The 12328-nt window shown below is 37.3% G+C and overlaps 1 protein-coding gene across 33 annotated transcripts in view; it reads left to right on the top strand.

Moving 5' to 3' along the window:
- Positions 1-12328, top strand: part of IQCM (IQ motif containing M) — a 589121-nt gene that overhangs the window by 172409 nt on the left and 404384 nt on the right. For 32 of the 33 annotated variants that reach the window (XR_014069346.1, XR_014069348.1, XR_014069351.1 and 29 more), the window contains one exon: positions 3088-3182. The exons of the other annotated variant lie outside the window; for it this stretch is intronic. Coding sequence is in view for 24 of the 32 variants with exons in the window: in XM_081544028.1 (XP_081400154.1) it covers positions 3088-3182 (95 nt within the window). In the remaining 8 variants the exon portion in view is untranslated. The remainder of the gene's footprint in view (positions 1-3087; positions 3183-12328) is intronic. 33 annotated transcript variants of the gene reach the window in all.

The raw sequence follows: 12328 nt of genomic DNA, 5'->3' as shown, positions 1-12328 counted from the left end.
AACCTTTAAAACTAGAAAAGCTAACTGGAACTAATTTGAAAAGCTACCATTTTTAGTATATTAGATGGAGCTGTGATCCAAGGAAGAAGAATAATTTAGGGACACTTGGAGCACTCATTAATAATAAATCTGATCGTTTAATATCTTTCAATATGTCTTTCTCAAGAGAGTTGAGTATTTCCTTAAGAATTGTTTCTTCTGAAATTGGTAAAGATAAAGGTCTGTTGACATTCTAACATTCCATGTTTAATGAAAACATGTGCTGCTTAATGAGGAAAGTCAACACCTTTTGAGGAGAAGGCAATGGCACCCCACTCCAGTACTCTTGCCTGGAAAATCCCATGGACGGAGGAGCCTGGTAGGCTGCAGTCCATGGGGTCGCTAAGAGTCCGACACGACTGAGCGACTTCACTTTCACTTTTCCCTTTCATGCACAGGAGAAAGAAATGGCAACCCACCCCAGTATTCTTGCCTGGAGAATCCCAGGGACGGGGGAGCCTGGTGGGCTGCCGTCTGTGGGGTCGCATAGAGTCGGACACGATTGAAGCGACTTAGCAGCAGCAGCAGCAGCAACACCTTTTGAAATTAAAAGTACTTCAGTGACAGCTTGGGACACACAGACCCTGAGTATCATCAATCCACTGGAGGCTTCCTTGTCTTTATTTATAGCTGATTTATGGGGATAATGTGTTCCTACCCCCTGCAGCTAGCTTCATTTCACAAACCTTAGAAGTAACTGAGCCATGAGGCTATAAAGGACAGAAAGGAAAACAGAATCAGTCAGGAAATCAGGTAGGAGATTGTTAACCATGCAGAGAAGGCACTAGGACTAATTGGTAAAAATTGTCTAAACCTTTGTAAGACTCTGGAAAAGTTTCTGCTCAAAACAGAGTCCTGTGACAGGAGTTGTATGTGAAGATACATAATTCTAATTCCCCAGAAGATGGCTTAGAAAACACTAACTTTTAAGGATGAACCATAATATTTTTAGGTGGACCATAAAAATATTTGCCCAGCAAAATAAATTCCTTATAAAATACATGAAGAAACATGATAGAGTCTTATAAATGTCTATTTTTTTATTTTCCCAAATTTCTCTATGTTTAACTTGCAAAGGAAAACAAAATTGAATACTTCTGCATTTTCAAATTTAGGTTTAAGGAAGTCAAGTTCTTCAATGTACCTTTGAATCCTAACTTCAAAGATTAATTATACATTAAATACTCTTACGACAACAATGATAAATGTGAGTGCATACTAAATATTAATTTTCCATCAAGGAAATTTATTTATTATGCATTTATCTATTAGAGCTAATTTTTTACTTGATACTATTTGGTACATTTGAAGGTATGACAACTGCATTTCTGTAAATGCGTTCTATATTTTAGGCAAATGAGCCTCAACTTCTTCCCCTAGTTTTGTGATCAGTGGGAGTTTCTTATGTGTTACATGACTATTTGTATTTAGGTTATTCTAATTAATAACAGAATGAGGATATTATAAAATAATGATAGAATCCCTCATGTCATTTCACATTTGTGTTAAACAACTCTGGCATTTCATCTTAATGTTTATAAAATATTTTGCTTAATGGATGAATTTTAGTCTGCTTCTATCAGAATCTTTCATTAATAGAGAATCATTGAAAATGCAATTAATGGTTCTAATTTGGATATTTATGTAAAACTATTTAGCCAGGACTAGTTTTAAGGAAGCAAATCAAACTACAACCATGTACCTTGGCTCCTTTCTTGGTAGCATGTAAATAAAATACTAGAATTTCAAATGGAGTTTGGCAGAGCTGCCTGCATACTCAAACCTCTCATATTTTCCATTGACATGATTTTGTCATATAAGGGATATCTCAGTTCTTTGGCCAACTGCATAATCGTGAACCACACGAGTGACAGCTAGACTAATGGATCCTATAAATCACTCATTGATTTACTATTTATTGAGCACCTACTCTGTGCCAACTATAAAACTCAAAATAGGACAGTCACAGACTTTCCTTTTAGACCATACTTTTTTGATGGGCAGAATGTTTTAAAATCCTAAAAATTTGTGTAACATTTCTAAAATTTTTGAACTAACAATTCCAGTTTAAAACTGAATTGGATTTTGAACAATCCAGTTGTTCAAATTGGATTCAAATTGGTCTAGAATTTCTAGGCCAAAATAATGATGTGCATCTTTGTACATTTACAAGGAAATGCATTTATTGTATATTGTCAAGTATAAGAAATAAGCTAAAAAGTTCATGTACATTTATGTACACCTAAACATAAGTGTGGAGTATATTACGCATGTTAATTGTGACAAGTGGAGTTGGTGATAGATAGTAATAAGGTGTTTACTTAGTTCCTTAAATCCCACTGCCTCTGTTTAAATCCTGACTCGACCCATTTCTAACTGGAGTAATTTGAAGTATAGCCTATCTAACCCCTAGTCTTTTAGTTTCTTCCGTTATAAAATGGGTATAATAACAGTAAATACCCAAAGGCTTGTTTTGAGTATTAAATGTAAGACACATAAAGAGTTAGAATAGTGCTCAACTCATAGGAAGAAATTAAAGCTCTGCAATTATTACTCGCACTACTAGGGTAGTGAATCAGGGGTAATTTTTGTTTCCTCACTTTTGCTTACTTCCGTTTTCCAAAGTTTCTGCATGGAACCTATTGTTTGATTCAGCTGACTTGGTCAAAGCTCTCCAAGTCATAATAGGAAAACATGTTACTTAAAATCTTTGCAAAATGGAAGAAATAGATGTGATGTGTGTTGTCTTCTGATTTTTATTAGAGTTTTTCTTTCAGAAAGCAAAAGTTACATATTATCCTTGCTCAGAGGCAGCAAAAGTTGGTATTCCTTTGTCTGTATCCAATAGTGAGTGTTTATAGAGGGCCTGCTGTCTGCTCCTCACTCTGCGGTGAGGGCACCGAGGATAGCATAGTCAGGGTCTCTGTTAGGAGAGAAGTGGTTTTCTCTCTGGTTAGCATCTAATCTTGCAACGTTATTCTAGAGTTTGTATTACAGAATAAGGGCTAGTCAGTCCCTCAAAGCTCTCACTTCATGTTTTGGAAACAGAAAGCCGGACTCCTCTTCTGCCTTCCCCGTCATCCACCTTGGCCTGCATTTGCGATCCATGACCACCTCTTCCATGGGGCAGCTGAAAGAGCACGGTGAGTCTCGCTACCTAAGTGCGGTGGCAGCATGGTGAGTTGTCATTATTTTGTATTCATTTAAAAAGCAGACTCAAACAGCTAGTATTGAACAGTCATTTCCTTTATATTTCATTTCAAATAACGTATCACAAGAAAGAGATTTCAGAAACAACTAGTACTAACTAATGTTCAGCTCCTTTATTTGAACTTTAGAGATTGGATTTTTTTTAATGTGTGTAAATATTGAAGGTCTTAGAAAATTATAAGGATGTATTCTTAGAATTTTAAATGTTTCTCTATAGATGAGTTATTGTTTACCAAAATATGTATTAATATTTCTTCAAAAGAAAATATAGATGAACCTCTAAAAGTCCCTTAAGTGTGACTGAACAACTGTTTGGAACTTGGCCAGCTATGTGATGACTTGGGGGCTATTGATTCAAAGAAAGCTATTTTGTAGTTTTCCCTCTTTTTAACTTGTTACTCGTGTCTTGAGCTTCAGGCTGTCATTAAGAGAAAACTTTTCTTGTAGAGTGGGGCTTTGATTGATTTTGGAATAAATTTTTTGACATTTGCAGAATAAACTCCTCCTTAGGTTCTCAAGTCACTCTTGTTTAAAATTCGCTTTATCCAACAATAATTTTACTAGCCTTTATTTGTTTGGATTACTTTAGAAAGAATTTAAGCATCAACTGGAGGTTCATCAAATGCATTTTTGTTAATCCAACTAGTGTTTACCCAAACTATTAATATTTGTGAATATAATATCAGAATCTTGAACACATATAATAGCCCTGTTTAAAATTTTTGATTGTATTTGTCCACAGCTTTAATTCTTTTAAGGCTCGATCAGATAATTTGAAGCCTCAGAGTAGTAGAATAATGTGTAGGTCTCAGTTGAGTCTAGAATTAAGTATGTATGTGAAGAGGTAAATGCTGTCGAAAATTCCTCATATGGTATAGGATCCAGTGGGTGAAATGGTTTTAGTAGATAATGATCTTGAAATTCGATAATGGAAGTTCTACTAATTGTGTGACATTTAGGGTTTATTCAGGGCTTCCCTGGTAGTTCAGCTGGTAAAGAATCTGCCTACAATGCTGGAGACCTGGCTTTGATTCCTGGGTCGGGAAGATCCGCTGGAGAAGGGATAGGCTACCCACTCCAGCATTCTTGGGCTTTCCTAGTGGCTCAGCTGGTAAAGAAGTTGCCTGCAATGAGGGATACGTGGATTTGATCCTTGGGTTGGGAAGATCCTCTGGAGAAGGGAACCACTACCCACTCCAGTATTCTGTCCAGGATAATTCCATGGACTGTATAGTCCATGGGGTTGCAAAGAGTCGGACACGACTGAGCAATTATCACTTTACTTTAGCGTTTATTCAGGATCATCCTAAGGGTGGATGAAAGCCTCTGTTTTCAAATACCATCCACTTCAGGTAAATCACATGTCTCTTTCTGTTTTGTAGGGAGCGTATCAGTCCAGTGAAGGGTTCCGTAATTCTCATGGCTCGAATCTGAAATTAGAAATGTGAATCTTCTTTCTCTGTACGTGTGGAGCTTACTATGCAGGGGCTCGACCACTGTTTGTTTAGTGCTAAAGAAAAGATGGAAGACCTTTCTTCTAAAATATTTGTTGAGAGAATCCCAGTTACTAGCTATAGATTATTGTGAAATTGTGACTAGAGGGTTGGCAGAATGGGCAGATCCCTACATGATATGATTTGAGATTTGCTAAAGATTTTATCTGTGAAAAAATGTTCTGCTGAAATATCTGAAATATTTATCAATACTAATAGAACTATAGCTTCTTGGAAGCTAAAGAATTCCTATACTTATCACAGTGACTGGCACATACTGGGCATTAATAAACATTTGTTAAATGAAAGAATAAGTGAAGATAAAAGGAGAAGCTACTCGAATGGAATATCTTTCTATATATCTCTGTGTGTCTGTTTCTACACAATAGGCTAAAACTTGATAACTGATAAAAGGAAAAAGAACTTGGGAAAATATAATAATAACAACAGTGAATATAGACATGCAAAAGAATAGCACTGGACACAGTACTTTTACAGTTCTTGTTTAATCAGAAGTACATGGAGACTGAACAGATATTTTCATCTTCTTTCAGTTTTAATAAGTTATGTCTATAAGGATATGTCTGAATTGTCAAGAGTATTGCCATAAAGTTGTCCATAATAACATATTTGCTGATGTACTCTTTCTAATTTTTGGTATTAATTATTTAGGCACACATGTGATCTCTCTCTCTCCTTCCCTTCCTCACTGTTTCTCTTTGCTCAGTTTTGCTAAAAGTCAGTCCACTTTATTCATATTTTTAATTTAAACCAACTTTTTAGCCATACCAATTTTCTCTATAGTGCATTATTATTTCATGAATACATAATTAATTGCTGTATTTTCCTGATTTTCATGTTGGTCAGCTCTGATGAAAAACCTTCATTGAGGCTCTTCCTAATAATGAATACTTTCTAAATTCTGTTATATATGATGTGTGTGTGTATTTAGTTGCTAAGTCGTGTCTGACTCTTTGTGACCCGGTGGACTGCAGCCCACCAGGCTCCTCTGTCCATGGGGTTTTCCTGGCAAGAATACTGGACTGGGTTGCCATTTCCTCTTCCGGGGAATCTCCAGACATGGGTTGAACTCATGTCTCCTGTATCTCTGGCCTTGCAGGTCGATTCTTTATCACTGAGCCACTGGGAATTATATATGATGTTATTGTCTAATTAGTGTGATGCAGTCTTCTCTCAGGAAAATGAATGATTTTTTTTGAGGACATCAGTCCCCCTTTAAAAATAGCCAATAGAAAATGTTACACATATGAGATGTCAAAAAATGCTTTATAAGCAGTTTTTGTTCCCCTGTGAAGATAGCTTAAGATAAAACCCTTGCCATTAGACTCATATTAAGATCAATAGCAAATTTTTAGTTTTCATTTCTTTTTGTTATAAATATAGATATAATCAGTTATATTAAAGAACATTTGGAGAAAGAAAAACTTGTCCATTAGTGCTTCCACCCTTCCCATCGTTAACAACTTGGTTTGTTTCCTTCCAATTGTATTCCCTTAGCACTTTTTAAAACCTAGGATTCTTTACCAACTGAGCTATTAGGGAAGCCCATTATTTATTTTAGTTAAGTCTGATAGTTACCTTTCATTAATTGGATGTAAAAATCCGTTTCATTTTTCCCCCGGTGACTGTCAGAGAATTCTCTTCCATGCACATGTGTAGCCTTCTTTGTCTCCCTGCCACTCTAGGGCTTAGTCAGTGTACTAGTTGGCTTGGGTTACCATAGCAAAATGCTATGGACTGCACGGCTTAAACAACGTATGTTTACCCACAGTTCCGGACACTGGAAACCTGAGATCAAGGTGCCAGCGTGGTTGGGTGCTGATGGGAGAGCTCTTCTTTACTGGCAGGCAGCAGCCTTGTAGCTGTTTTTTTCACCTGGCCTTTTCTCAGACCATACATTCAAAGAGAAGGAGGTCTCCGGTCCCTTCCTGGCCACTAATCCCATTATGAGGACCCCACACCCATGATCTCATCTGAACCTAATTATCTCCCAAAGGAGCCATCTCCAAATACTGTCCCGTTGATGGATAGGGTTTCAACATGCAAGTTTTGTGGGGACACAGTTCAGTTCATAGCACTCAGTCTCAGCGGAGGAAAAGAACATGTTCTTTTTTCCTGCCTTCTGACACTGTGTGAAGGCAGCTGAAGGGAGGGAGGGAGGGAAGGAAGGCATCTCAACTCATTTTGGAAGCAGAAGACAGATTTTTTTTTTAAGTAGCAAAATCTAAAATAGTAAAATCTCTAAATAGATTGTTTTATGCAGAATGCCACTACATCACAGCGGGTGGGGTGAGAAGTAGTTGATGCTTGCCTTGTGTATACTTACTTATATAATTAAAGTATAGTTAATTTACAATGTTGTGTTACTTTCAAGTGATTCAGTTATAAGTACATATACATACACACACACACACACATATATATATATTATATATATGTTGTTGTTGTTCAGTCGCTCAGTCGTATCTGACTCTTTGCGACCCCACAGACTGAAGCACACCAGGCTTTTCTGTCCTTCACCATCTCGTGGAGTTTGCTCAAATTCACGTCCACTCATTTGGTGATGCCGTCCAACTGTCTCATCCTTCTCCTCTTGCCCCTCAATCTAAATATATATATATATATTTTTCAGATTCTTTTCCGTTATAGGTTATTATAAGATACTGAGTATAGCTCCCTGTGAAAGTGAAAGAGGAGAGTGGAAAAGTTGGCTTAAAGCTCAACATTCAGAAAACTAAGATCATGGCATCCGGTACCATCACTTCGTGGCAAATAGATGGAGAAATAGTGTCAGACTTTATTTTTTGGGGCTCCAAAATCACTGCAGATGGTGACTGCCGCCATGAAATTAAAAGATGCTTACTCCTTGGAAGGAAAGTTATGACCAACCTAGACAGCATATTAAAAAGCAGAGACATTACTTTGCCAACAAAGGTCCGTCTAGTCAAAGATATGGTATTTCTAGTAATCATGTATGCATGTGAGAGCTGGACTGTAAAGGAAGCTGAGCGCAGAAGAATTGATGCTTTTGTACTGTGGTGTTGGAGAAGACTCTTGAGAGTCCCTTGGTCTGCAAGGAGATCCAACCAGTCCATCATAAAGGAGATCAGTCCTGGGTGTTCATTGGAAGGACTGATGTTGAAGCTGAAACTCCAATACTTTGGCCACCTCATGCGAAGAGCTGACTCATTTGAAAGGACCCTGATGCTGGGAAAGATTGAAGACAGGAGGAAAAGGGGACCGCAGAGGATGAGATGGTTGGATGGCATCACCAACTCAACGGACATGAGTTTGAGTAAAGTCTGGGAGTTGGTGATGGACAGGGAAGCCTGGCGTGCTGCAGTCCATGGGGTCACAGAGTCAGATACAACTGACTGACTGAACTGAACTGAAGTCTGTATTTCAAGGCAAAACAATGATTTGATATAAGATGAGCTTATAAATTGGGTATTTTGTGGTACATATAATGTAATAAACTTCCCTGGCTTCCCTGATGGCTCAGACGGTAAAGCGTCTGCCTACAATGTGGGAGACGCAGGTTCGATCCCTGGGTCAGGAAGATCCCCTGGAGAAGGAAATGGCAACCCACTCCAGTACTCTTGCCTGGAAAATTCCATGGATGGAAGAGGCTGGTAGGCTACAGTCCATGGGGTCGCAAAGAATCGGACATGACTGAGCAACTTCACTGATTCAATGTTATAAACTGAAGACTCATGTAAATTTACATGATTTTTTGAGCATTTTACTTCAGTTGATCCCATACAGTCTAAATTTGGTGTTTGTTACAACTGTACATATTTTTAAAAGTTACATTTTCAGTCAGTTTCATCAGTTTATCAATAATGTTATGTACCTGATACAATTTTAGGTTATTAGCCTTTATGTTCCATTATAAATTGATTTGTGTTGCTTTTTCAGTATGTAAAAATATAATAGGAAGGAGAGTTGTCTTGTATGATTCTGCACTGCTCATGTTAATAGACATTTCATAAAAACACAAGTGTTTTATTGTCTGAAAACATATCTTGCTTCATCTTCTTTAGGAAAAGGTGAGAAATATTTTTGATGTACCAAATTCTAAACAGCAGAAATTTTTCATGTTGGAGGATGGATGCTATGATATTGAAAGTGTTCAGCATATTTATAAAAGATACTTTGGGGTGTAAATACTTTTTTGATGCATTACAAGAGTACTTGTGTCTTGAACCCAGGTATTTTTCAGTTCCCCGTACACTCTGTCAGGATTTTAAAAAAAAACAAAAGAACAAACAAGCTTTAGTTAATTTTAGGCCAGTTTTTAAAATTTCAAGAGAGATTGGATACATAGTTGATAAATATTGATGGTGGGTGGAAGATGTATTCCTTAGTGAATTACAAGAGATTTCTTATTCAAACTTAATCTTGAAGTGTAGTTTATTCAAATCTGAAATTTCTTATTCAAAATAATCTTGAAATTAATTTGCAATTTAAAAATTACAGGTAGGCAATTCATTTGTATACCCGAAGTAAGACTGAGAGACTATCTTTAGGCCAGTGATCTACAGTAGAAGTAAAATGTGAGATTCTTAGAATTAAAAATTTTGTAGTAGCCACATTGAACAAATAAAGAGAAGCAGATGAAAAATTTTATATACACTTTTTATTTAACCTAAAACATATATCAAGTGATGCCATGGTAAAGAATCTGCCTGCCAGTGCTAGAGATACAAGAGATGCGGGTTCGATACCTGGGTTGGGAAGATCCCCTGGAGCAGGAAATGGCAACCCACTCCAGTATTCTTGCCTGGAGAATTCCGTGGGCAGAGGAGCACACACACAGCATATACATAAAATCTCTCATTCAATTTGTAATCACTATGAAAAATTATTAACATGTTAAACATGCTTTTTTTTTTTCTCACTAAAGCTTTGGATTCTGGTGTGTATTTAACACAGAACACATCTCACTGCAGATTAGCTGTGTTTCATGTGGGCATGGCCACATGTTACCATAGTGACGGCACAGCCTTGGATTTGGGGCTGCACCAGATCTTGGTCACTCACTTCTTTGATAATGCTTGGCACATAGTAAATGGACAGTAAATGTTTAGAAAAAGAATAAAAGGGAGCAAAGAAAAGTCATAGGACAAGTTTGTAGTAAGATAGAACTCTGTATGTACTCACTTACCACGTGGATATCCTTGTTTAGGATATATACTGTTTGTAACCTCAGAGTCATTTTGTAGGAATGAGATATGTGTATCTGCCTCTCAAAATTATTGTGAAAGTGTTGAGGTAACATAAATAGAGCACCTTGCTGGTTCCCTTCCGCACCATTTCTTCTCTGAAATCTGAATTAAGTCATGTATTAGATGGTAATCTATTTGTATCTACTTCTATTAGATCGTATCAATTATCACAGCAAACATAGTATGTTTTTTTCAGTTACATGTGAGTGGAAAGGAAGGAAGGTAGAGAGTAGGAGGTTCTTGGCATCGAATGTGTAGCCAAGGACAATTAAACGTTCAATTGCTTAGATGCTGTGGAATTAATTGCCTGTGATCTTAATTATAAATACTTAATTTATGAAACAGCCTTTAAACACGGAAGTCTGCATTTAGATATATGAGTAATTTTGGTAACTAAGTTTCAGCCTGATAGCCAATTTATTTTTTATTTTTTAATTTATTTATTTTAGTTGGAGACTAATTGCTTTGCAATATTGTAGTGGTTTTTGCCATACATTGACATGAGTCAGCCATGGGTTTACATGTGTTCGTTAATGGCACAATCACTTCAGATCTTCTCAATTCCCTTCTGCTCAGGGCTGACCCAGTGCTCAGGCACTTGCAGAAGGAAATAGAAGGGCTCACAAATGTGCATGCACAATGTAACACACAGGCAGAAATGTACAGAAAACATTATATATATGTTGTCTGGCTGGCTTCATGGGTGTGCAGCCTTTCCATCATGAAGGACTCCATCTTCAGAAGGGGATCAGTGCTTGGGGGGTTTAATGGTCTGTGGTTGTCATAGTGAAATTCTTAATAATTTTATGTTTAAATTTGTGGTTTGTGAGTAGTCTGATAGGATAATGAAATTGGCACTGGAAGTTTGGTGCCTTGGTTCCCAATTGGTTCCGCCTCCTGTTCTCTTCTTCATCTACCAGGATGGGGTCTTGACCACCCGCTTCCAGGTTCCAGCCCAGGAGTGGGTCTGCATGCAGGATCAAAGAAGGTCCCATGGGTGCATGCTGTCAGGACACCTATGTGGGTCTGCACTTGCCCAGCCAATGTCCTCATGCTCAAGGACCACAACGTTAAACAGCAAATTAAACCACACCATGACAGGGAGACTGCTAAATAAATGAAAACCTGGTATGATGTGATGAAGAATTTTACAGGGTTGCACAGTTAACCCTGTGTAAGCACTAAAGTGAAAACAAAAGTGTTAGTTGCTCAGTCATGTCCAACTCTTTGCAACCCCATGGACTGTAGACTGCCAGGCTCCTCTGTCCCTGAAATTCTCCAGGCAAGAATGGAGTTGGTAGCCATTCTCTTCTACAGGATATCTTCCTGACCCAGGGATCAAACCTAGGTCTCCTGCATTGCATGCAGGTTCTTTTACTGTCTGAGCCACCAACTAAACAGCTCATAAAACAGAACACCATTAGGACCTAGTATCACCCTGACCCTCACCCTTCCCACTAAGAACACTTGTTCACCCCTGAGAGTTAACCACTAGTTTAAGTTTTATGTTAACAGTGTCTGTGCTTTTCTCTCTAGTTCTGTCATCCAGAGTGACGGTGAATTATTTGTACATATTTTTAAAATGTATTTAAGTTAAATTGTACTGCATGCATTTTCTGTGCCTTATCTGTTTGGCTCAACATTGCTTGTAAAATTTGTCCATGCTGCTACAATACTGCTTGTTATTTTCACTGCTGTACAGAATACTCTTTAGAAATATATGAAGTATTTAGGTTATTCTTGATGGACACTGAGTTGTTTTCACTTTAGGACTGTCGTGAACCATATGTATATATTTCCTGGTGTGCATGTGTAAACTTGCACTAGGGTTTATATCAAGGAGAGAATTTTCTGATTTATGGATTATATATACCTTAAACTGCTCAATAATGCCAAAGTATATTAAAAGAGACATGACTGAGTGACTGAACAATATTAAAAGAGTGGTACTAATTCACATTTACACTTGCAGAGAAAAAATATTCCCATTGTTCACAACCTCTTCAGGTCTTGAAATTGTTAAATGCATTAATTTGCACCCATTAGTTGGGATTAGTTTTAAAAATTGTTTAGTTTGTATTTTTCTAATTTTTGATGATATTGAGCATTCTTAAAATATGCTTATTGGACATGTGGATTTCCTCTTTAAAAAATATTGTTCTGTTGCTTTTTTTTCTAATTTTCTTTTGAGTTGACTACTTTTTCTTATTAAGTTGTAAAAAAATACCTGTTTGTAAAATGCTGTAAACTGTACCCTTGTCAGTTTCATGTGTTGAAAAAAGCTCCCCAGCTTCATGGCTTGTCTTTATGTGCTCTTTTACGGTGTTTTCTGATAAG

Source organism: Giraffa tippelskirchi, chromosome 11 (assembly GCF_054371585.1).
Source record: "Giraffa tippelskirchi isolate mGirTip1 chromosome 11, T2T-mGirTip1v1.2.pri, whole genome shotgun sequence".
Taxonomy (NCBI): Eukaryota; Metazoa; Chordata; class Mammalia; order Artiodactyla; family Giraffidae; genus Giraffa; species Giraffa tippelskirchi.
This window is presented reverse-complemented; position numbering and strand designations above follow the sequence as displayed.